Consider the following 27,595-nt stretch of genomic DNA (forward strand, 5'->3'; position numbering starts at 1 on the left):
GGTTTTAAAATATCTCTGTCAAATGCATCAGAGTGAAATATAAAAATTACATCGTTTAGTGACTACATTTTTTACACTAGTCATTCATTTGCCCACTTATTGATTTGCCTTACCAATATTTATTAAGCACAGTAACTGTACAAGCACAGGACGAGGCTATAGGGGTGGTGATGAAAATAATGACAAAATAAAATGCTTTTTCTGTGCATGTTTTGTACTAGGTACTATTGTAAGCACTTAACACGTGTTAAATCGTCTCACCTCTGTAAGACAGGTAATTATTTTCCTCCATTTCAACAGTGGAAAACTGAGGCACTCAGGAGTAGAAGAACTAGCCCAAGTGCACACAGTTATTAAATAATAGCAGAATCAAGAACCCAGGTATTGTTCTCCAGAATTTGTGCTCTTACCATTCAACTATCAGGCCATATTTCAGAGAACGCAGTCATGATGCTTCTGTCTGAAGAGCCATAGTGGAAGCCTGGCTCATGTTATAAGATGTGATATGAAAGGGAAAATAAGGGGGCTATGGAAGCTTATAGCAAGGGACTTAACTAGCCCAGGATGAAATCTCTTAAAATATTTTTAATAATACACAAAAAATTTTTTTTATGTTTTTCCTACTTTAATTTTTTTTCTCTATGGCATGATTTACACTTAAGCTTGATGAATCCAATGACCCTGTGGTTCTTAAACGTAGCCTCATAGTTTAAAAAAGCTGATATTTACAGAATCAAACGTAAGATGCTAGAACAAAATGACAATTTCACCTTTATCTCTTTAGAATTTAAAGCTGTAAAATTTTGTTACTAAAATATGTATGAGCATTCTTAAAGTCTTGAAAGCATTAGCCCATTTTGGGGGTCTTTGTGGGATATTTTTAACATCAGGGTTTGTCAGAGAAATAATGCCATCTTTAATAAAACTAAGTTGGACAGTACGCTGTTTTCAATTTAGATTTGGAAAAGAGAATTTTTAATAAGATTGTGAATACAATTCTGCAATGCACTATAGGTAAAACAGTGGTCTCTTGTTATTTATATATTATTTTATAAGCTTTGAAATTCTCTTGAACCTTTTTCTTTATATTGTCTATCTAATAGAAAAACAACTCATCCTTATACAAGTCAATTTCAGGGACAAATATTTCTTAATGTCACCATTGTGTGTTTCCATAATCTAAACATATACTATTAATGGCCCTTAGGCCTTGGGACTTTTAATTTTACTAAAACACGATGTAAAACAAATGAGTTTTACTAATATAACTGTTGGACTGTCTACAATTGTATTTTAACTAAATAGCTTTGTAAGATTATATTATTTACCTCACACTAAGCTATAGAGATTTCTTTTACTTTTTCATAATGCTATGTCAATAATTAAGTATAATATCTTTTAAAAATATTTAATTAGTAGTTTCTTTTTTATCAGTTTAACAATATTAAATAACTCTTTGAGATGCTTTCTTTTCTACCAAATTGCAATGCCTTTTGCCTCTTATTTTCATTTTGTGAATTCCCCAACAGGTTTATCATAGATATTTATAATTTCAAGTCAACATCTCACAAGGGCAATTAAGATACTTTGGAAACTTCTGTGTCTCTTAAGATGACGTTAGAAGGGCCAGCATGCAACAATGATGTTTAAAAAGGTCCTCCAGGCATTCCATACCTATTTCACAGAACCATAATTATAATATGGAGTTGTCTTCTTGCTCTCCTCTGGTGTCTTTTCAAATTTATTTTTTATTGAGGCAACATTGACTAATAATATTATATAAGTTTCATGTGTACAACATTATATTTCTACTTCTTTGTACCCTACAGCATGGTCACCGTCAAAAATTTAGTTTTCATCAGTTACCATAAAGTTGATCCCCTTTACTCATTTCACCCTCCCCCTGCTCCTTTCCCTCTGGTAACCACTACTCTGTTCTCTGTATCTACATGTTTGTTTTTGTTTCATTTGGTTTGTACATATATTTTGGGGTTTTGTTTGTTTTTTATATTCCAAGTATGAGTGAGATCATATGGTATTTGTCTTTCTGACTTATCTCACTTAGCATCACTTACATAATACTCTCAAGGTCCATCCATGTCCCAAAAGGCAAGTTTTCATCTTTTTATGGTTGAGTAGTATTCCATTGTATCCAAACAAGGCAGACAATATTGAATCACACAAGGAGTTTACCTTCTATTCTGAGAAAAGCACTCTCCAACTCTAAGCTGAAATTAATATCTAAAAAAATTGCACTGTACAATTGAACACTTTGTGTTCCCAATATGGATAGATTTCAGTTTTAACTTTTGCATCAAATATTTCTGAATGTGTGAACTCAAACATTGGCCTAATGCATTCCCTCTGTTTTTATTTAGGAATGCACTATATAGGCTGGCACTGTGGTATAAGCAGAAAAAAAAGTTCTGTATGTGAACAGAGTTTTTGTGCAGTTTCTACTTTGAGTGTTTGATGAAAAGTCTGTAATACAGCATTTTTTATTGAATGGATATTTATCTACAATTTTTTTTTTTTACCTGAAAAGTTGCAAACAACTTATTTTCACTGGGGAGATTATTATAACCCAAACATTGGAGTGGTGGCCGTCATAGTTCGGTGACTGTGTTTGAACAGTGGTTTATTTGTTTCTAAGTTTTAAAGCAGTGGTTATGAAAACTCATTGCCTAAACTTTCTGAATAGAGAGGTTAGAGAGGAAATATGGGGGCTGCTTTAAATTACATGATTTTGTTATTCCTTTCAAGATGAAAAACCAGGCCCACTGCTTAGTAAAAACCTCCAGTGATCTTTTATCTTACTTGGTTGTGTTCAGGTTGCAAAATATGTATCATTTCACCTCAGAATGATCCAAAAATTAAATAAATGACAATCTTCACCATGAAAATACAAGGACTAAACAGCTGCAATATTTATACCTGGAGGGACAAAAGAGATTGTCAGCATTAAAAGAGAAAGGGATTTTTGTCTTAAAACTTTAATCTGTCTTGTCATTCTAATTTTGGAAGAATAATCGAAGAATACATAAACTTTTTAATTCCCTTCTCCATGTGTAAGATCTTAAAACAATTCCATGGGTTTATAACATGTAATTAAAATGAGTAACCATTCTACATGATTTAAACTTGATTAGTACAGTAAGATTTTGACACAAGAGAACAATGTTTCATTTTAATTGTTTGAGGAAATATAAAGCATACTGTTACTCTAGTTGTAGTAGATCTAAATAGGTGCATGTTCTTTTGTTTATGTCTTTTAGCATCTCCTTCAATTAAACTCTTGGTGGATGACCCTATAGTTGTAAATCCTGGAGAGGCCATAACATTAGTATGTGTTACGACAGGAGGAGAGCCTGTACCCTCTCTCACTTGGGTCAGGTCCTTTGGGACTCTGCCTGAAAAGACTGTTTTGACTGGAGGAACTTTAACCATACCTGCCATCACCTCAGAAGATGCTGGTACTTACAGCTGCATTGCCAATAATAATGTGGGAAACCCTGCAAAAAAGTCTACCAACATCATTGTGAGAGGTAAGTTTGCATAGAGAATGTTACAGCATAAATTTCTATATTTTCATTGAATAGTTTTCATAACATATTTTTAGTGATACTATGGAATAGTTTTATAATATGTTCTTAGTAAAAAAAATGATTAAAATCCAAATGTGGCATAGGGCATTATGCATTGTTATATAGATTGTGTATTAGTTTAAGGATTTAACAAATGCAGCAATTTAATGTTTAATAAACATTTATTGAATCCCTATTACATGCAGAGCTTTAAATTGTGGGATTACATAGAGATCTATAAAACATTATCTTGTACTCAAGGATTCTACTCTCAGATAGTGAAAATATATATATATCAATTTATAGCCATATGATGCAGTGTTTGGCAAGCATGAATAAAAGCTATAAACATAAAAATTATAGTAGTTTCTGGCTGAGGTTATTAGGGAATATCTAATGACATTTGCATCAGGTCTTGTAGGCTGGGTAGAGTTTTAACAGACTGAGATTAGCTAAGGTCATGGAAAAGTCAGAGTTAGTAAAAGGTAAAGTTTATTTGAGGAATTTATATAAAAGGTGGTTCACTAAGTCAACAGCAGTGATGTTCTAGCTAGTGTGCTGGTGCTGCCTGTGGAAAAGACGCTAACCTTCCATTTCGGAGAAGGTGAAGTCACTGTGCAAGGAAAGCATATGCATCTTCATGTCTCACTTTACCTGGTGTGGTCCTGGGCTGGGGATGGAGGATGGTCACCAAGGCCTCTAAAGTTAAAATAGACATCCATATGCCCAAGAGGACTCTTCCAGTAGACAAATGAAAATTTATCATTAATGAAGGATTATAATGGAAGCAAAGTATAATTGAGTATATTGAGATAAACACTTGTGATTTTGTGAACATAGACTGTGGTGGTTTTAGTGACCACAGTTATCTGTTACCACCCAAACAATCAGAAATATGCTACTTGGCCAAAAATATACTCTAGTCAAAATATTGTAAGATGTTACAGTGTAAATCAAGACACTGTGGATTTCATAGCTACTGATTTCATGTCTACTGCAAAGCTAAGGAGAAGGGGAGGAGATTAGAGTAAGTTAAAATGCCAGAAAGCTTTCTGTTCTTACCTAGTTTTAGCTGTTTTTCTTGAATAAATCCTTCTCGAATTTTATCAAGGCTTTGGTTAATTTCCAGAATTCTGAAAAAGTTGATTTTTGACATTTTTGCCTGTGTTTTTGTTGCTTTTATGGAGGACCAGATTTTCAGAGACCTTTATTATGCCATTCTGGAAGTGCTTCTGTCTGTATTCATTTTTTCACAAAAGGAAGGGATAAACCACGGGCTAATAAAAACATTATTGGGGAGTAATCCACAAACCATTTTGGATATATATTATAGGGTAGAACAAATGCACAAATATATATTGCTTTTATTGAGAACCAGGGTTTTCACTGTGGGAGAAGGAAGATACAAATATAGAAGGACAGAGATCTAGTGATATGATACTCTAGTAGCAATGAACATATCTGACACCCAGTTCTTGGTTCTAAACACTATGCCCCCTTGGAAAAAAAAAAAAAAGGAACATTTGGAGAAATAGATGATTCCAGGGCAGGGGCTGGGAAAGTAAAAGGTGAGCCTGGGACGTATTTTGTGCCAGAAAGCAAAGAAGACTAAGAAGGCTAAAAAAAGTGTGGGGGAGGAAAGAAATAAGTGAGAGAGGCTAAGAAGTACAAACTTCCAGTTGCAAAGTAAATGAGTCATGGGTATGAGATGTACAGTGTGGGGAATGTGGTCAGTAACTATGAAAAGTAAAAATAAAAATAATAAAGCATCTTGGAAAGCTCAAAGACTAAGGGAAATGTCAAAAGGACATAGGAGACAGCTTAAAGTGACTCCCGTTGGCCAAATTAGTGGCAATTTGAGCATTGAAATGCGTTAACGATGATAATGGTTTATAATATGTTAAATTAAAATTTCATTAGTCCATAGTAATAGTAAAATGAAAAAGAAAAATAGAAATGAAAAGCTCTTCTTTACAGAAGGATCCCAGCTAAAAATCCTAGAAGGAATGGTAGAATAAAAGAAAACAACCATTCTGCAATCCCCGGTGTAATAGTTGGTTCTAGCAAGGATTATCAATGGATGCTGAATTATTGGGTAAAATATTTGGAGGCAATAAAATATTCACAAGATCTCCAAGTATCTCCCCAAACTACAAGCTACCCCTTTGTAGTTTTTACTAACAACAAAGCAGGAAAGGTAGCATTTCAGTTGAGAGATTCAGCAGTCTCTACTCTAACCAAATGATCAGACTTAGGGACCACCAAAAGGGACAATTTGACAGGAAGAGCCTCCTGGTGAGATTTGCTAAAAAGCCACAATATCACCTATGTAGGTTTTCACCAAAAAAATGTCAAACGTGAACCTAATCATAAGTAAACAATCAGATAAATCTGAACCAGGGTTTCTCAACCTTGGCACTGCTGACATTTTAGGATGGTAATTCTTTCTTGTGGGAACTGCTCTGTGCATTTGTAGGATGTTTAGATGCATCCCTGGCCTCTACCCACCACATTCCAATAGCACCTTGCTATAGATTGAATGTTCCTGTCCCCTGCCACAAAGTTCATATGTTTATATCCTAATCCCCAAGGTGATAGTATTAGGAGGTTGGACCTTTGAGAGGTGATTAGGTTGTGAGGGTAGAGCCGTCATGAATGGAATTAGTATCCTTATAAAACAGGCCCAACCCAGGTTCAATCCAGGGAACTAAAATCCCACAAGCCACACGGATTTAAAAAAAAAAAAAAAGAAGCCCAAGAAATCTCCCTTTTTCCTTTCACCATTTGAAATTATAGCCAAAAAAAAGTCTATGAACAAGGAAGTGGGTTTTCACCAGACACTGAACCTGCTGGCACCTTGATCTTGGACTTCCCAGCCTCTAGAATTGTGATAAATAAATTGCTGTTGTTTATAAAAATTAAAAAAAAAAGACTCTGTGGATACTGCACTATCTGCTACAAAATTGTAAGCCATACAATATTTAGTAATTGCAAGATATACCATTATTTTACGTATCATTATAAAATAAAACATCATGCCACTTGAGCTACTACAGTGTTTTCCTATGAGATCAAATGTTATTGAAAGAAGTCTTTCAGATTTGTTATACTTAGGTTTTCTTTTAAACTGTATATCACCCATTAGCATACATAAAAAGGAAAATAAAATAAAAATCCATTGATTAAATTATTCCTAAAACTTCACAATCAGAACCAACCCAACTTCTAAATCAGTTTTCATCTCAGTCTTTGATGACTATGGTTTTCTAAATCTAGTTTGATCGTAGGATCATCTGAAACTATATTGAATCCCGGTATAACTGGCAAAATGTCTAGCATAAAATGTTGGTGTTGCTTAGGTACCCTCCATAAGGAATTAACTCAGTTCACAGCAATAGATGCTCCCAAAATGATTTGCTCCTCCCCATTTCATCTAGAACTTTTCATCTGTGTTCTTACAAAAGGCAGTTTTCAGTTTTGACATGAATGGCCTAAAATAAACAGAGCCTTAAAAATGTACTTCTCCAATTTGTAATTTTTTTATGCCTTAAATGTATCTGAAGTGTACATTTGCATAGTCATATTATATTACCAGTAGAACCTCTCAGCAGTGGCATTTACATAATTCATGAAATTGAGTTTGCATGTAATCTTACTGAATATAGAAGTAGCCTTGGTTAACGGGTCCTAGGTTAAACTGTGGGGAGCAAAACTACTACAATAATATGTGGCATTTGATTTCTGCCACAAAGGCCAAGAAATTCAGTTAAAGAAAAACGGTTTTCTTCTTATTATATCAAAGAAATTATTTTCAAGTCTTCTGAATTTGTAGACCTCTGCAGTGTCTTAGATTAACTGTGTCATGGATAAAGCAAAAACAGAGCTCTAGGTTCATTTTCCCCCCATTCCTTTCTGTAATTAGATCAAGATCCACAGACCAGGTTTTCTGAACAAGCACGACAATATCCTGTGCATAGAATTCCCACTGCCGTTTGAGAATATCCATGAACAAAATAAGATTGTAGGATGCAGACAGGAATAAAACTCTAGAAACACTTCTGAAAGTGTTTAAAGTCAAAGTGTTTGACTTTAAAAAAAAAAAGAGAACACTTTAAATAATGTAGATAATCCTCCATGTAGATAACAAGCTCCAAAACTGAAGAAGAATCTCATATGTTTTAAAATTTTGTTAGGCACTCATAAATATAGCAGCAGTGCCTTTTCTTATGATCCTTTAAGAAGTTGCTGTGATTGAGCCACATTTCTCTCAAGTCAGGAGAGAAGCAGTTGCTTAATACATTTGATAAGAAAACTGTGTTGATTTCCTAGGTACATGTGGGGTGGCCTGAGGTCAGGGCTTTCCAAACTTTCCCACCTAAAGTTCTCTGTTGTTGTGAGTCACTGTAATTAGAAATGCCCACATTTCTCTTCCATCATGAATTGAATGAGCCACTGTCTTGAGCAGTCATGGTTCATAACATGACCAAGACATTACTGTATCTTAGTGTCCTGTGGTCTTTTAAAATTTTATTCAGTGGCTTAATCTTCCCCTGCTTCAGAAGAAAAGTCGGCAAACTGCATAACTCTTTTGTTCATTATTAGAAATAGAGAGTCCTACAGTGCATTCAGGTCACAATCATGCATTTAGTTCAGTGTTTTGGATACACGTTCCAAAATAGTAATGAAACTCCAAACCTGATTTAATGTAAAATTTTCTCCCCTGCCCGGCTTGGGTCCACTTTGGGCTGGAGACTTGCAGTGGGAAAGGGGACAGGGGCTGGTGTGGTTGGCTTCTTCCTGTTTGTTTGTCTATTCTCTACCCTCCTCTCCACCACCCCATCCCTGACCTGATAGCCAGATTCTGACCTTCCTGGCTTGGGGTGGGGTAGGAAGGTCTTCTCTATATAAAACATATTTTTTTCTTCCTTGGCACATTAATGGACTGTTGAGAGATTCCTCTACCTAGAAGAGATGCACATCTGTGTGCACCAAGGAGAACTCTCTAGTCATGGATTCTCCCAAGACCACTGATGTGTCACATTCCCTGAGCATCTCATGCCCTACCTCTACCGCCTTTCTGCTGAGAGCTTCTCTGTCTCCTCCAGGTAGCCAACTCAACAGAGCCCAAGACAAGAAGCCCATACTACCTCTCCTTCCGTGTGTGACTCACAGCTGTAAGCAGAAGCTCTTACCAATAAATTCTGTGAGAGCACACAGATTCCAATGTAGCCACCTCTATCCTGTTGTCACACAGGTTTTGGTCTTCTCAAATATGTCAGGCATCATTTCAGGGAAAATATTTTAAAGGTTTGGCTGGTGCCATGAAAAGCCCCTCACTAGGACTGAGATGAAATAGACAGGCTCTCTTGCTGCCTTGGGCCTGGAAGAAGCTTCATCTCACAGTTTTATCCAAAGATATCCTTCCAAACAAATTTGGTCTCTGCCACTTTTTATGTGCTTAATTTCTATAAAGTCCAAGAATCAAAGAATGGAGTTTCTTTGAAAATTCTGCATAAGAAGGAGATTTGTCTTACACTCATTGTGGAATTCGGTGGATTTTGTTCTCAGTCAAAAGTGAATCAGGAAAAGTCTATTCTGTTATCTGGTTTCACAAGAGTATTGAAGGATTATAAGAATTTTCAAAATTTCTAGCTGATATTCTTAAATGTGATCATCAGTAAGTTCTTTTGGTTCTATCTTCAAACTATACTCTGAATCTGACCATATCTTGCCAAGTTCACTGTTACCACCCTTGTGTCAACTATCAGTATATTTCCCCTAGTTGATTAAAATAGTCTTTTCATTAATCTTCTTTCCAGTCCAGCCCCTCTTTTAGAAGGGGCTGCTTAGCCACTGTATTAGGTAAGGTAGACTTGACTGAGTTAACAAATAGACCCATACATGTAATTACTCAAAACAAAATTACTTTAGCTTTTTTTCATGAAAAAGTTAGGGTGTTTCCTAGTTGATGATGCTGGCAGTGGTGTTGTATATGATTGGTGTTGGGGCGGGGGGCGGGGCGGGAGCGGGTGTAGGAGTAAGAGAGTCTATTCCATGCAGTCATTATGCACCTAGGGTGATGATGTTTCTGCCATCTTCAAACTGTGGCTGCTAAGGTTGTTCTGAGTATTACCTCCATCCCTGTCAGCTGGAAGTGGGAAAGAGCTTGAATGATCACACATGGGAGACTTTTTATGGGCCAGAAGTGTGTTAGTTCCAATCACATTCTGTTGGCTAGACCTTAGGCACATAATCACACCACTGTGTGCCAGGTATAAGAGAGCATGGATTTTGGTCAACAGCTAGCCACCTCTGTTACATTCATACAAGAGCCAGAGTGATTGAAATCATCTCATTCCCCTGATCAGATTCCTCCCATGGCTTACCATCTCACCTAAAATGGAATTCACATTTCTCATTGTCATCTCATGTCACTTTCTTCTTTACTCACTCTGCTTTAGACACATTATTCTTCTTGTTCTTTTTCACAACTCAGGACTTAAATATTTGCTGTTCTTTCAGCCTGGGGTGTTAATTTTCAAAAACCGTCTTCTGGGAAATATCTTCCCTGACTACCCTATCTTAGATAATCAACCCCTAATCCCTTGAACGATCTGTTGATCTGTTGTTTCTTCTTATCACATAACTACCTGGAGTTATTTTATACATTTTAAAAATGTATTGCCTGTCTCTTTCATGACACTGTATATAGTGACAAAGAATTTATCAGTTTGTTGTGTTTCTCAGTGACATCCCTGGAGTCTAAAAAATTACTCAGCATATAGTAGATTCTCAATAAATATATGTTGAGTGAATGAATCACTTTTTATAAAAGTTTACTGGCTTACATTAGATATTTCTTTTGGACATCTATCATCCTTTGATACCCTGTGTATAATAAATGATATCAAGCAAAATATGGAAATTCTATATACATGTTAAATCATATTAAACATTTGTGTGATGTGACTAGCTCATGTGAAAGGGCACATTGTTCTAATCATTCATTGCTGTGTAACAAGCCACCCCAAAACAGTAGCTTAACATGATAGCATTTATTTATTTATTTATTTATTTATTTGCAGTACGCGGGCCTCTCACTGTTGTGCCCTCTCCCGTTGCAGAGCACAGGCTCCAGACGCGCAGGCTCAGCGGCCATGGCTCACGGGCCCAGCCGCTCCGTGGCATGTGGGATCTTCCTGGACTGGGGCACGAACCCGTGTCCTCTGCATCAGCAGGCGGACTCTCAACCACTGCGCCACCAGGGAAACCCAGCATTTATTTATTTTACTCACAAATCTGGGGGTTGAGAGACTCAGCTAAAAAATCCAGGGTCTCATATAATTGCACTCAGAAGATGGAAGGGCTGGAATCATCTTCAAAGCTTTTCCAATCAAATTTCTGGTTCCTGGACTAAAAAGTTCAGACAAATGGGCTCCTTAGGTTAGTCTCTCTCTGTCTCTGTCTATCTGCTTCTCATTCTCTCATTCATTCTCAATAGCCTCTTTATATGGTTTCTCTGCATGGCAGCCTCAAGGTAGCCAGACTTGTTACAGGCTCGCAGAACCAGGGTCCCAAGAGCTGCATGAGTTCTAGCCTTTGAAGTCATGCAGTGTCATTACTGCTATTGTCTATTCATCAAAGCAGTGCCAAAGGTTGGCCTGGTTCCAAGAGGAGATCAAGTATCTTCACCTTTTGAAGGGATGAGGGTCAGATAATCTGCAGATGTGTTTTAAAGCCACCACAATACGCAGTGTACTCCACAAGCCATATTCTTCACATCATACTCCCATGCTGCCTCAAGGCTCATTTATGCCCCTGTTTTTCCCCTTTCCTCCTTGATTTCATCAGCCCCTATCTTGAACACATAGCCTCTGCAAAAGTGATGTCCTAAACATATTTCCTCTTTGAATTCTAGAATTTCTCCAGCATATCTTTGTTGGCTATGATCTCAGAATACTAATATGGAGAAAAATCACTTGTCAATATTGAAATAGATTTAACCTTTATGGAAGAAGTCAATATGTATTCAGTGAGCCATGAATTTACACTTTCCTAACTGTACAAAAATATATATTCTGTAACCTCCAGGAATATCATAACCCTCTGTTCTGAAAAGTGTTGATTTGCCTAACTCTAGTATATCCACATGAAAGGACTGAGATCTTTAAAAACCTGAATTTTTATATTAAACATATTTGTTCAGAACTCATTTAATGGAAATATATCAAATATTAGCACTGCTAGCATTTCAAAATGATCTTTAGACTTATTACCAAAAAAAATCTTGTAATTCAAAAATTCTATGAAAAAAAATTTCGAACCTTTGAGTATGCCAGTTCTGTTTAGGTAATAGTGATAGTTATTATTGATTTGAGCACTTACCATGTACTGGGCTACCTGGCACACCATATACATGAACTTTTTAATCATTCCCAGATATTTATAAGGTAAAAAATATTATTGTTCCTATTTTAAAAATAGTAAAACTGAAGAGGGAGCAAGTTAAGTAACTTCCCCCAAATATAAGCTTTATTTAAGCAGCAAAGCTGGGATTCAAAACCCACACACTATGGTTCCAGGGCCACTGTCTTAATCAAGCTACCATAGTGCCTTTCAAAATTTAGCCAAGTTTTTAAGAATGTATAACTCCTCCTCCTCTCCAAATTGAACTGACTAATGTCCTTTTCTATTTCCTCTACCCTTGCCTTGCCAAAAACTTACTAAGGATTCTTTCTGGGTTGTAAATTGAATACATTTTTATGTTTATTAAAAGAAAAATCCCCAACACTATACAGTCCTTCCCAATTACACCATTTCCCTCCCAAGTATACAATCATTTTTGATTGGAGGAAATTCTGTATTTTTGCTAATCAGTACTTTTTTCTCCAGTAATGGTGGGCATACTTTAATTTCAAGTTCTAACCAACATACTCTTTGTAGTTTATGATTTTCTAAATAATATTACATTTGAAGGATTGAGCATGACTCTGTTACTTTTACTGGTAGTCTTACAGATTATTGGACAAAAATTTTAAAGAATTTCTGTTAATCATAAGAGATCAGGGACTTCCCTGGTGGTCCAGTGGTTGGAACTTTGGCTTCCAATGCAGGGGGTGCAGGTTCGATCCCTGGTTGGGGAACTAAGATCCCATGTGCCTCTCAGCCAAAAAGAAAAAAAAAACAAGACAGAAAACAGAAGTAATTTTGTAACAAATTCAATAAAGACTTTAACAATGGTCCACATCAAAAAAACTTTTTTTTAAAAAGAGATCAATTGAATAAAAAACGACAAAGATACAAAATAACTGCACAAATAAGACAACTAGTATAAACAAGGAACAAAACAAGACCTATAAAGTGTGTTCATTGTTTTTGCTGAAAGGTATATACCTTCAAGCTATTGGTCAGAAAGTCAGTCAGAGTTAATTGTCAATTTTCCAGGAAGAATTGATCATATTTAGCTTACAATGAATTTCTAAATGTAAATTATTTGTGAATTTCCAACTACAGGGTTGGTGTAGTTCCTCCCAAGTTAGATTAATCAAATTAAATTTCCAGTCATCAATAGTTTTCTTCCATGACCTTTCATTAGTAAAAACTATAATGATAATAGCTGAAATTGTAGAAAACTAATCCTTTAACATTCTCCAAGAGCAAAACTGTCTGCTGTGTGCAGGTGTCCCAATTACACATGTAGATTAAGTGCTCTATTTCTGTTTTCCCAATTTAATATTCTGTAGTAATTACATCTCCCCAAAACACCAGAGAGAATTTTAGTATAATATGTTTTTTAGCTCTGATATTGTTTCATTATTATCTTTTTAAAAATTAATCAGGGCGGGCTTTCCTGGTGGGGCAGCGGTTGAGAGTCCGGCTGCCGATGCAGGGAACACGGGTTCGTGCCCCAGTCCGGGAAGATCCCACATGCCGCGGAGCGGCTAGGCCCGTGAACCATGGCCGCTGAGCCTGCGCATCCGAAGCCTGTGCTCTGCAACAGGAGAGGCCCAAAACAGTGAGAGGCCCGTGTACCACCAAAAAAACAAACAAACAAAAAAATTAGGGCTGTACAAAATATAAAAATTACCAATTCGGTAGTTCTCATCTGAATATAGATAACTCACTTTTCTCTTTCAAATGAGATAAATCTAACATCTTTGTTCAGTGAAATAACATATGAGGAATTTTAAGATACAATTTCAAGTAAAAAAGTTTATCTAGCTATTGTATAATCTTATAATTACTTTTATATAACTATATACATACAGCTTAGTCATACATTTTATTTTATTAAAACTTAGGTTGTCCTGCTTGGTAGTTGGAATTTCTGTCATATTTACTCTAGTCAAAAGGAGATGTACCATTTGGTAGTAGTGCTTTAAAAGTCAATACCTGTTAACATCCAGAAAAGAAGAATCTTATTCAGTAACATTATTTTTAAATTTCTTTTGTCAGTTTCTTTGAAGGCATTTTATAGGTTTTTTGGTGGGGGGTGGGGGTGTTGTTTGGTTTTTAGATACCCTACCGTTGTAAAACAGGGCCAAAACAATGATACTAATTTGAAAACTCCTGATTCAGATTTTTTATCCTGTTATGGCAGGTACCTATTTCCCAAGCCTACTGGCTCACCACACTTAGTTTGTGTGGGTTAAACAGTCTGTAGGCAGTAAGGTATAGGGAAAGAGATCTATGATATGGTTCTGGCTTCCTTTAAATTAGCTACCAGATCACAAGTATATAAAGAGGCCCCTGCTTACTTTACTCTACACTAAGAAATTGGAGTGCATAATTTCTAAAATACTTTTGCTCTAACCATCTATGATTCTATACTATCAATACGTACCTTGACCTATGCTCCTTTCTGGACTTAATCACTCTTTATTTTTGCTTACAAGTTTACTCACACAAATACATGAGTACAAGTACATGGCAGTATAGATATGATTACTAAAAAACACTGAACTTCCAAACAAAATTCTTTTTTAAAAAATTATTGTTTACTTACCTTAGGATATTAAACCAGGAAAGTAAATGTAAATGGTACTTTCAATAGGTATTTAGAAAATTTCTCTTCCACACTAGATCTGTGTCAGTTGCTGTAAGGGACAGAAAAGGAATGAGTACAATCCCTGAGCCCATGGAGTTCTTACACTTACAGGGAGAAAATCATCAGGGCAACTCCCTCCGTAGATCGTAAGAAAGGTCATAACTTCACAATAGAAGCATAGACAGTGTGCTGTTGGAAGGTCAGATGAAGAAACAATTAATTCTGATTAGGGAGATAGAGGAAAATTCCAAAGAAGGTGGCATTTGAGATGGTCTTTGAAAAATGAGAGTCCTTATATATTTAGAAATGAAGTGTCTCTTTCCTGTGCTGTCCAGAATGGTGGCATTAACTAGCTTTTTGAACTTTCTCCATTTTCTTATTTATTGAAATATTAGAAACTATTGATAGCCTTTAAAAGAAAAACCTATGTTCAACTTCCATATTTTATAGTAAATATTTTCAGAAACTTAAGTAATTTATACATTTTATTTTGTGATTTTGAAATAATGCTTAAAGGTTAATATTTTGCAGTCTTGAGTTGCATAAGATTTTATATAAAATTTTTAATTGAATTAGTCAGCCTGCCAAATTTTCTGTTTACTGCGTTTTCTGTTTCCCTTTGAATTCTGTCCAGTATTCTTCCAACATCAGTGCTTTTTCTAAATGCTTCAGGAAATTTCTAGAGACCATCAACCTAATTCTTAAATTATTCCTCATCTAGACTCTGTAAGATGATTTCTTAATTTTAGCATTCAAAGAATCTTTTCTCTTTTTCTCTTTTTTTTTAACCTTATTGTCTCAGCAGATATATTTATCTGAAAATTGTGTGTGCATAGAAATCATCAACCCAGTCATTCAAATCCATCTTAATGAAAATGGACCTGTTAAAATCAATCAAGTATGAATGACTGGTAAGAGAAAATTTATCCATGGAAAGTCCATAAATTCATTCCAAAGGTAACTAATTAATTTCCAAAATCCAAAAATTAGGAAAATACTTTTTAAACTTACTAAAAAAAATCAGTTACTTTTTTCTAATTAGAGAAGTTTTTTTTTAGTCATGCAAACATTAGGATTGGTCTTTCCATGGTTCTTTCTATAATTTATGCCCCACATAACCTTATTTAGTTAACATGCACAGGGATAATAAAATTCACATTCAAGTGTCGTCCATCATTGAGTAGATGATGGGAACCCATTGCAAACAAAAGAGATAGAAGAGAGAGGTGGCATTTTATGTATCTGCTTAGGTCAGTGGTCCTCAGTTGGGGGCAGTGTTTCCTTTTAGAGGACATTTGGCAGTGTATTGAGACATTTTTGACTGTCACGACTGGGGGTGCTGGTGTGTCACTGGCATCTAAAGGATAGAGGCCAAGGATGCTGCTAAACACCCTATGATACACTGGACAGACTGCACACAAAAAATAACCTGGTCCAAAATGTAAATAGTGCTGCTGTTGAGAAACTCTGGCCTAGGTAAAGATTTCCGTTATAGCCAAATTGAAAGATGGATAAAGCTACACACTCATGCACGCACACACACGCACACACAAACACAATTCCAAAAAACACTGTACATTTTGATACAATATTGATGTTAGATTATAATCATTCTTGACATATTTCTTAGAGTTTAAAATGTCAGTAGTTCTTAACCTGACATACATCTTTCTCTGTATCTTGGGAAAAGTCTATCATCTGGCCCTTCTTGGGAAGTACTTATTAGAAACTTAGAGCAATGCGTCTTTTTTGTGGTCCATATTTATGAGCTCTTGTCTCCTGGGTTGTAATGATCTCTCTCTGTGAATCTCAGTTGTTCACCTAGTCAATATCTTAGACTCATTCCTGTGAGCCTCCCGTACTCATTTTGCTAACAAAGCTCACTTTATTAAAGTTTTTCAACGTGCTTCCTAATTTTGAAATGTAATATTTACTCCAATAGTAAGAGCTCTTTTTTAGGCTTCTAAGATGTGCTCCCTCCCCCAAGTCATCGACTGAGCCTATGGAGTCAGTGAACACAGTCAAATGAACACAACTTTGTCATGTATGGCTCTCTTGGTTCCTATTCAATCTCCATGTTTCCAGTAGCTCTAGAAGATACCCTGTCAGGTTGTCCAAGACATGAAACCAAGATGATGGAGAATGAAAAAATGGATATTTATGTTGCTGTTATCAGTCTTCCTAAACTTTCTCCTCATTATCCTGTGTGTGTGTGTGTGTGTGTGTGTGTGTGTGTGTGTGTGTGGTCTATAGAGCTTATAAAATGTCATATTATAGCTTCTTCTTGCACTATGGATTAAATGCTGACTTTCTTTATAGAAACTTATTTTGAAGGACTGTTTCTAGCATGGCACATTTCATTTCATTTCATACTGACTATTAATTTATTCTGAGAGAAATAGGAAAGCCTAAAAAGGGAGGCATGTAACTGATTGCAGTTGGCCTATTAATTTAGAAGTTTATTTGGTGTGAGAGCTCAGAGAAATAAATGATGTTCACTAGGATACAAAGTTTCTGGTTCAGTCATTTTTTCCTCTCACAATAATGGAAGTCTAGACTTGGTGACCCTGTGCATTTATTATTAGTTTTAATACATTATTGTCATACAGTACCCTTCTGCTTGCTGATTATATAATCTGGGTATATTAAAGCACTATCTTAAAAAATATAATGTAAGATATGACTTTATTTTAACTTACTAAAGTGTAACAGAAATTGTAGACCTTATAAGTATATACCTTAATGAACTTTTACAGAGTGGACACATCTGTGTCAGCAGCACCCAGATTGAGAAGCAGAGAATTAAGAGCTCTCAGGAAGCTTCTCTCTGCCCTTCTTTCACAGCCTCACTAAAATGTGACCTCTATTCTGACTTTAAACATCCTAGATTAGTTTTGACAGTCACCTCTTCAAGTCTTTGGCCTGTTTCCCCCTTTTTGGGTTGTATCTTTTCTTCTTTATGCGTAGAGTTCCTTATATATTTGATATGTCACTTATTGAATATATTTATTAAAAATATTTTCTTCTGCTTTGTGGCTTGCCTTCTCACAATGTTAATGCCATACTATAATGAATAAAGTCCTCCATTTTGATCCAGTCTGAACTATCAAAAATTTTTTAAGGAGTTTAAGAAATATTTTTTTATTCTATTTAAGAAATTGAATATTTCTTTTTCTATTTAAGAAAAATTTTCCTAACCCTAGATAATAAAAAATATACTCTTACGTTTTCTGCTAAAGTTTCATTGTGTTACCTAAATATCTGATGGGAATTCATTTGGAATTGACTTTTGTATGTGGCTTGAGCTAGGACTAAAGGTATTTTTTTTTTAATTTGAATATCTGGTTAAATCATTAACACCTATAGAATTGACCATTATTTCTCATTATACTGCTTGTCACCTTTGTCATAAATCAAAGGATCAAATACATGTGGGTCTGTTTTTCAACCCATTTCTTTTCTATTTGTCATTGTTTATCCCTATGCTAATACTACTATGTCTTAATTACTATAAAATTGTATTAAATCTGGTAATGCAAGGATTCTGGCTCTTTTCTTTTTCAAGATTGCCTTGGTTAGTCTTGGCCCCATGTGTTTCTATATATATTTTATAAGCAGTTTATCAATTTCTACTTCACCCCTTTCCCCTAAAAAAAAAAAAAACTGAAATTTTTATTTGGACTGAATTGAATCTGCAAATCTTCCAATTATTGACATTTTTTATCCCTCCATTTATTTGTCTTCTTTAATTTCTTTCACTACAGTTTGTGTTTTTCAAAGGAGTGATCTTAAACATCTTTTGTTAGATTCATTCGGAGTAGTTGAGAATTTTGTTGTTCTTTTTCTTGGCATTGTGAATAGTATCATTTTTCAAGTTTTATTTCCTATTTATTTTGTACTGATGTATGGCAATGCAAATGATTTTGTATACCAACCTTGTATTACTTAACCTTGCTAAATTCACTTATTGATTATAATAATTTGTCTTAGAGTCTTTTGAATTTTCTATGTACACAATCATGTTGGCTTCAAATAATGAAAGATATTTCTTTTTTTTACATATTTTATATCTGCTTCTTGATTTGTTTTATTGTCAAAGATGTCCAAATTACATGTTTAATAGATGTAGAATATCATGTATCCTTCTCCTTTTTCCAATGCCAAAGGGAAAGTTTTAAGTATTATACCATTAAATACAATGCTTACTGCTGGCATTTTAATGATACTCTTCTTTCATAACTAGCTAAGAACTGTTAATGAGTGCTAAATGCCATAACATAATGGAATTATGATTAAAAATGCAAGAAAAGAAGAATAGGGGAACAAGGACATGTGGAACATACAGAAATTAGACCTTAAGCAGGAGAAAGAAAATAATAAAAGAGACATATGTCAATGAAATATACAAAAACAACAGAGATACTTAAGCCAAAAATGCGTTCTTTGATAACATTAGCAAAGTTGATAAATTCCTAAAAGGACTGATTAAAAAAAGCAATAGATAAAATACAAAATACTAACATCAGGAATGAAAGAACTATCATTACTACAGAATTTACAAACTTAAAAGGACAGTGAAGAGGTTTTATGAGCAACATCATGCAAATATATTTAATGAGTAAAATGGACACATTTATTGAAAAACACAATTCATCAAAACTAACATAAGAAAAAAATTTAAAGATGAATACCTTAATATTCATTAAAGAAATTGAATTCATCATTTCAAAATTTCCAAAAGAGACATGTTCAGATGACTTCACTAGTGAACTCTGTCAAACCTATAGGAATAAACAGTGACAATCCTACACACACAAGCAAAATTCATAAAATCAAAGAGAAGCAGAAACTCCAATTCATATTACAAAGTCACCATAACCTTAGTAGTAAAAGAACATGATAATATATTACAAGAAATGAAAATTTAATACCAATATCCTTCATAATCTTAGACACAAAAATCCTAACAAATGCTATCAGATCAATTCCACTAATATTTAAAGAGGATAATATAAAATTATCAAGTGGACTGTATCCAAAAAATGTGTTGGTTTAGCACTCAAATAGCAATTAATGTAATCACTGCATTACCAGATTAAAAGAAAAATAATATTAATATTTCAATTAATACAGAGAAAAAAATAGTTAAAATTTAACATCACTTTTAGAAATAGAAGGGGATAGTCAATCTGATAAAACACAACTACAAAAGACCTACAGCTAAGATAATAATAGTAAAATACTGAATGCTTTCCTTCCCAAGACTGGCAATAAGAGAATGATGTCCTTTCTCACCACATCTATTCAGCATTATACCTCCTGCAATTTCCACCAGTGAAATAAGACAGGAAAAAGAAAACCCTGTGGATTATAAAGGAAGAAGTAAAACTCTAATTATTCTCGGATGACATATTCTTAATGAATCTATGAAAAACAAAACTTGCCATAAAATATGGATAAATTGAATTTTATAAAAATTAAAAACTTTTGTCCATCAAAAGAAACTATTAAGAAAATAGGCCAGAGATGGGAAGAAAATACCCTCATCACATATATATATGATAAATAGCTTATATCCTGATTATATCAGTAACTCTTGCAACTCAGTAATAAAACAATAAACAAACGAATTTTTTTAAAATAGGGAAAAGATTTATACAGACACTGATAAATGAATGGCTAATAAGCGCACAGAAAAATGCTCAACATCATTGTTCATCAGGGAAATGCAAATTAAAACCACAATTAAGTACCACAAGACCCCCACTAGAATGGATTCATGAAAATGATTTACTTCACCAAAAGTTGTAGGGGATGTGGGGCACCCAACACTCATAAACTGCCAGTGGGAGCATAAAGGAGTCAATCCTTCTTGAATACTGTCTAGCAGTTTTTCACAAGTTAAACATAATTTACCTTATGACCAAGGAATTCTTCTCCTAGGTATTTTTCAAAGAGAAATTTAAATTATGTACATAAAAATCCTTGTATAATCCTGTATAACATCTTTTTCATATTAGCCAAAACATGGAAGCAGTCCCATCACCTTTAAGATAGATAGATAGATGTGATTGCTTCACATATCTTGCTGCTTGTTTTTTGTTTGTTTTTAGCGTATACACATTTAGAACTGCAATGCCTTTTTGGTGTCTTGACCCATTGTCAATATATAATGTCCCTCTCTGAATCTGGCAGTTTTCAGTTTCTTTGCTGTGAAGTCTATTTTATCTGATATTAATATAGCTCCTCTTTCTTACCTTTGATTGAAGTTTACATGATAAGGTTTTTTTTTTTTTTTTTTTTTACTTTTAATCTACCTATATCATTATATTTAAAGTGAGTTTCTTGTAGACAGTGTATAGTTGAGTCATGGTTTCTTTTTTAATTTCACTCTGTTTTAGTTGATGTATTTTTATACCATTTACACTAAATGCAGCGATTGAAATGTTAGAGATTAAGTATGCCACTTATCTTCTGTTTTCTGTTTGTTCTCTTTTTTTTTATTTTTATGTTTTCTTTCATCTGTCTTCCTGTGGATTATTTGAACATGAGGAACTTCTATGTCCTGGAATATGGAGTAGATGTACTTTTCCCTCTTTGTCCCACTAAATACAACTAAATTTTTAAAGTTTCCATTTTGATTTATCTGTAGTGTTTTTGAGTATGTCTCTTTATATAGTTCCTCAGACCCACCCCATGGCTGCTTTCTAACAGTCTTTTTTTTTTTTTAATTTTAGATATTTTAATAGTTTTCCTAATATGTGCTTTGATGGGATTTTCTTTGTGTTTATCCTATTTGAGTTTTTCTGAGATTTTTAAATCTATGGATTTTAGTCTGTTTTCTTTGTTCCACTTCTTTTTCCTCTTCTTCATTGATTTCATTTATACTTATGTTAGACTTTTCACGGTTTCATGTGTCTTTTATGCTCTTTCTTATCTTTTCCTCCTTTTTCTCCTCCATCTGTGCTTCAGTATTTCTTATTGCCCCATCTTCTAGTTCACCAATGCTGTATTTTATTTTTTCTAATCTATAGTAAAACACTCTTACTGAATTCTCAATTTCATTTATTGTATTTTTCCATTGTAAAATTTATGTTTGATTTATGGATTCCAGTTATTTGGTGAAACTTGCCATCTTTTCATTTCTCTTTCCCTAGTGTTTTATCTTATTTTGTTGAATGTTTCAATCATAACTATTCTAGTGTTTTTATCTGAGAACTCCAGTGTCTTGATCACCTGTGATTTGTTGTTATTCTTCTGTTTTACCTTGTCCTGTCTCTTGACAAGCCTTATTTTCTTGTTGAATGCATATTATTCTGTATGAAAAATTGGCTCAGGATTATGTTATGTTTCTTCAGAATATTTCTTTCTTTTCTTTTCAATTTTTTTCTAGGCATAGAGAGTGTAGTTTTATTGTCTCAGTTCAGTCAGAGATTGAGCAGATTCAAGGCTGGGTTGATAATGCTATGTCTCCTATTTGCCCCACTCCTAGGGCATGGCTGTTCACAACTTCCAGCTGAGTATCCTGGGCTATTCACTGGAGATTTTGGCTTGGATCTTCAGCCTCCTGTTACAGGCAAATGACTTGAAAGAAAAGTCGTTGCAGTATGTTAGCTCACCTTTTTGTTTTTCCCTTCTCTGGGATTTTGACCCCTCAAATTCAGGTTGCCTGAACTGATGTTTGATGCTTTCAAAAAGGACTTTTAAGAATTTTTATTGGCTTTTCTAATTTTTCTCCATTGGAGTGACTGTCGGCTGCAAGTGACCCTAGTAAAATCAGAAATAGAAATCTGATTCAGTATACTTTTAACAGTAACATATTTGTAGCAATAGAGACTAAATTTGTATTTGAAGAGCAATGATGATAGAACACAGAAAACTCAAACATCAAGAGCAAGTAAAATAGAAAATAACCAAGTAGTTTAGGTTTGTTCATTTTTCCACCGTAAATGTGATGCTTTTTAAGTTCCTACAGTTAATTGAAGCTTTTGTTACCTCTTCATTTTTGAGGAGCAAAAAATGTAATAGAATATGATAGGATTTGCAATTTGATGTATTTACATGGTAAAGGTGCTAACAGTAGCATAATTTCACAATATAATGATCATCAGCACAGAAACAATAATTGGCAAATGGCTTAATCAGCAAATAATGAAAAATTTAAATTGAGCAATAAATTCACAGTTCTTTCTTCCCTAATTGGAAATGTCTTAATTGTAGGCACTGTGCAATGAAAATAATATGTTAATGGATATGTATTTTTCCAGTGATAATTTAGGAACTGTTCATAGTTACTAGTCAATACGATATAGCAATTTGTCTAATTCAACCATTTTATTTAAGGAACATATCATTTCCAAAAATAAGCTTGCTATGATATTCCCTTGCCAAATAAACTCTAGTGTCTTTTCTTCAAAAACACTTTGCATCCAAATTTCCTGCCTGATTTTCCTGACCATATAGAAAAAGCCCAAATACACTAATGATACGTAAGCTTAGAGATTGCATTAATGTATGAGTAATATATTCTTTTGTTAACAAAAGTAAACTTGTTTTTGTTAAATAATATTTAAAATATTACTTGACTTAGAAATATTTCATTTTTATAGTTTTGATACTTACATCTTTTCAGTAAGTTCTATTCTTCTTTTTCAGTATCTATAGATTAAAGGCAATATAGTACACATGACCTAGACATGAACCTTTGGAAATGTTTACATTTAAGGGATACAACGATTTTTAAAAATTGAGAAAGAGTTGTTTGCAAGGTAAAATGAGAAGCAGAGACTTAACGCTGTTCCAGAGGCAAAAAAAGAAAAGCAAATTTCACAAATGAAGGTAGGGTCAACAGCATCTAGGTGTAAAATGCCCAAAAGAGTTAAGATAGACAAGGACTGAAACTTGAAAATGATGCCACTGGAGTACTGTGACACTAGAAAGGTGGATCAGAAGCCAGATATCAGCAGATTATGGGAGCAACTGGGGTTCGAGAAGTAAAGATATATATTCAGTAAGGCTGGGAGAAAATAAATAATATAAAAGTAAGCCATATATCTCTCAAGATTTATAGAAAAATTATTTTTAAACCAATAGTCAAAAATTGTTTTCTCATTGAAGTAAAACTCATTCAAAGCCTTTGTGGAAGGAAATTAATCTGATCCTGTGTCCCAAATAAACTGGTAACTATGTAAATAGAACAGACATCTCTTCAATCAGAAATCACTGAATTAAACATAAGTGCAATATAAATTATTTTTACTACTCTTAGTTTCTAGCACATTCAGCTTTGTTTTAGAATCATAACAGGTCCCTCCAATGCCTGACTTATGTAACTGATATGCAGTAAGTATCTGTTTAATTTAATTATACAGAGTGTTAACCTTCACCTACCTATAGCTCCTTCTTTCTATTTTATTCAGTCAGGTGGGTTGCAAATAGAAATTAGGAGAAAAACCACAACTGACCCAAATAATGTAATATATTGGTAGCATTTTTTTGTCAACACTGCCTAAAACTACTTATTATCAGCATTAATACTGACATTTGAATTCAGTAAATATTTTCTATAGTAAAACTAAGGGACAGATAATTTGGCTGTCCTTATCACTAAGCTTTATTATCAAATTTAAAATACTGCTACCATAAATTATCTATATTTTTCATATTTGATTTGCCTGCATTCCAATATTATTTCGTGCCAGTTTCTACCTCAAGTAATGTTCAGAATAAAGGTGTACTTAATAAAAACATAATTCCATGCTGAGCTTCTCTGCTTTCTAAAAGGTTGAGGTAATGAAATTTCATTATTGCTTAAATTTTTCTCTATTTAGCAAACAGAAACATTATAATCAAGGTGAGAATTAAATGTGGCTTAGTTCTTTGGAGCAATTAGTAGTTTGTGCATCTCTCAATCTATTAGTGACACATTATCAACACAATTTTTCCGTCACGTATTATCCTAATTAGTACCCTCCTTCAATGGCTAAAAAATCACCCAAACAATGTACAAGTTATAGAGAGTCCTTCATTAAGGAAGATTTATGTCAAGTCAAGATTAAGTTACTGTGTTGAAGTTCGGAAAGGTCTCTTTATGCGTGCCAAATGCTGATCAAATATTAGTGACTGCCCATAGTACAATGTCCTGAATGATTTTGATATGTTATGCAGCCTGGATAGGAAGGACTAATGTATGATAGGAAGGATTAATGTATGATAATGGCTATAGACCTATGAAGAAGTAGGAAAGCAAATGTCACATATTTGACATGCTGAGTAGTCAACATAATTTTTTTCAAAAATTTACTTTTAAAAGATTATTTCCATCATGAAAAATATGTGAGAGAAGTCATCTAAGGTTTTCTCTTAATAATTTCCCCTCAAATTTGTGAAGGAATAAAGAGTTATATAGGTTGGGCTGTACTAACATCTAAATTGGATTTATATTTTAAACATTTGATACAGATGTTTTATTTTATATGTTGTTATTCTAAGGAGTTTATGTCATCAAGACTCTGAGCTAGTTTAGGGTAAGCTTCTACCTAGCAGTGAGTTTTAAGCTCCACAGTTTTTATGGGAGGCTGTCTTGGCTTAGCTGATTGTTGAAACATCTGGCTCTGTAGTTGACTGTCAGTATAGACTGGGTGCCCTGTGGTTACTTGTCAGGGATTATGACCACAAATTTATTGCTGCTCAGTGTCTTTCAGAATCTTGATTAAGAATATCAAATACATGGAGGAGTTCAGGTAGGCTGTTTTTCAGCTCTTCCTTTAGGTCAGTAGTTTTCATCTCGATGCATGAATCAGAATCCGTGGTGTAGCCTACAAATGCAGATCCCCAAACTCTACCCTAACGTAGCTTACTTGAAATCACTGGGGTATGTGACTCAGACATTGTGATTCTGCTGCTTATTTTAGTTAAGAACCCACTGGCTCAGTGCTCTAAAATCAGTCCCTAAATTGACATATCATAGAGTATTGCCTCAACCCACACGTATTAGAATCCTCCTTGCTGAATTCCCCTTGGTTTGATGTTTTAAGCCTATACTGAGCAATCTTTTAAAAAGAAATAGCCTTCCAAATTTGTTCCCTATTTGTCGTAAGAAACTGTTCAAAGATATCGTTCATTACTCTATCCTGTACTCTTTTTCTGAGGAGCATAGGAATGGTTGTACTTCTCTTGTACAGCTGTTTTGTTTTTATTCTAAAGATACTGTCAGTTTTATAATTGGCTATGTTTTCCTCATTATTTTGGCTGCTATAATGTTTAGTATATAATCTCTGTCTTGCCGCGATTGAATAACTACATAGAGGTTTATTGTATTTATTTTTCATATCAACTTCACTCTGGCTCTGTCTCATTTTCCTAACGATTTAATCATTGCTTCCTTGTTTCTTGTTGTTTTTACTGCAAGATGCAGTATATTAACAATAAATATTGTAAGTCCCTTAGATCTTTCTTAGAGTATGGCAAGGTATAAATAAGTAAGCAGCAACCTCTAAATTATGTTAAGTCCCACTATGTAGAGAGTGCAAAGTGATAATTACATATATACAGCAACCATACCAACTCAAAAGAACACAACTAAGAATTGAGATACAACAAAAGAAAACCCCAAAATAACAGAAAATATAACTATGGAAAGAAAGAGCACAACTGCATGCGATAAACCTCATGTATATCTTTGGGAAAAGAGATGAAGTAACAAATTAGGACAGGAATAAAAGTCGTTGCATTAACTCTATGCTGATAGTGGAAATAAGAGTTGATAGTCATCAATAAAGAAGATAACAGAGACCAAAAAGAAACTGACACAGACTAAAAATACATACCTGTCTGTAGCCTTTAGTAAAGAAAAAAGTAATTCTGTCATAATTAGTAGTACTTAGTGTCTAACTATGAGTTAAGTAAATTGGTGATGGTAGCCCTCAAATTTTCAAGAAAATGCAAAACTATGTTTCAACTCCTTTCCTAAAAGAAGCAGGGACATATGTAATATATTTTAGAGTAAATGCTTTTAAAAAGCTTAATCTTTTAAAGTTGTGGCCCTAAGACGATATATTTTCAACAGAAAAACCTTTTTGTAAATCCAAAATGTTTTCTCTGAGTTTCCAACTGAATGAGTTTTAAATTTGCTGTAAGAAAATGTTTATTTTTAAAAAAGGAAAGAAAAAAGAAAGTAGAATTGTGCCAGATGTTCAGGTAAGGAAATATTTTCCAGATCAGCTAAATTCAAATTAATCCTTTATTTTGTAATGAAACAAAACATATGAGGCTAATGTATTGCTCCATCACCTAGGTCAAAGGAGTGGATTCAGGAGAATAAATTTTGAGAGGATCTTTAGAGTTACAGCTTCATAAAATTCTCATTGATTTGTTCCCAAATTTCATGTGGACCTCCAAATAAAGGTGCCTGGTCCATATAGTATGATCTCAAATATGTATTTCTTTTAATAGACTATATTTACAGAAAGCAAATAGTGTTAAAAAGGAGAGTCACACAGATATTCCTTAAAGTGGTGACAAAAGATGTTTTAATTGAGGCCCATGGACTCTGAAGTGCTGCATCACATAGAAAGCTAGCAGGTGTTTGGAAATAAGCAAGTATAACTTAGTGAGGTGGGTGCAGAGGGTTTTACTAAGGTGGCATCTGTGCTGAGAGAGAAACTGTGAGTGGAAAAGCAAGTTGTGAAGTGATGGTGTAGACAGAGAAGAGAAAAGAGGAGCACAGGTTCAGGACAAAGGAAGTGGAAATAGAGTCCGTCTGACAGCTAGAAACAAACGGTCAACCGTTAAAAGTTGTGCTACTGGTGGGAATCAAATCTAATTGGAAGAGATTAAAGGTGAGTGGTTTATATCTTAATGTTTTGACAGTGAGAAAACAAAAGAGAGTGAATAAGAAGTAACTCCCATGAGATAAAGAAGTTGAAGACAGGTTCTCTGCATTATTTAGTTGTCGCTTTGTTTT

At 34.3% G+C, this 27,595-nt stretch overlaps 1 protein-coding gene across 1 annotated transcript in view; it reads left to right on the forward strand.

Annotated features, from left to right (window-relative positions):
• Positions 1-27,595, forward strand: part of MDGA2 (MAM domain containing glycosylphosphatidylinositol anchor 2) — an 825,804-nt gene that overhangs the window by 549,252 nt on the left and 248,957 nt on the right. The window contains exon 6 of the mRNA XM_060167534.1: positions 3,276-3,545. Coding sequence (XP_060023517.1) covers positions 3,276-3,545 — 270 coding nt within the window. The remainder of the gene's footprint in view (positions 1-3,275; positions 3,546-27,595) is intronic.

This window comes from Lagenorhynchus albirostris, chromosome 1 (genome assembly GCF_949774975.1).
Source record: "Lagenorhynchus albirostris chromosome 1, mLagAlb1.1, whole genome shotgun sequence".
Taxonomy (NCBI): Eukaryota; Metazoa; Chordata; class Mammalia; order Artiodactyla; family Delphinidae; genus Lagenorhynchus; species Lagenorhynchus albirostris.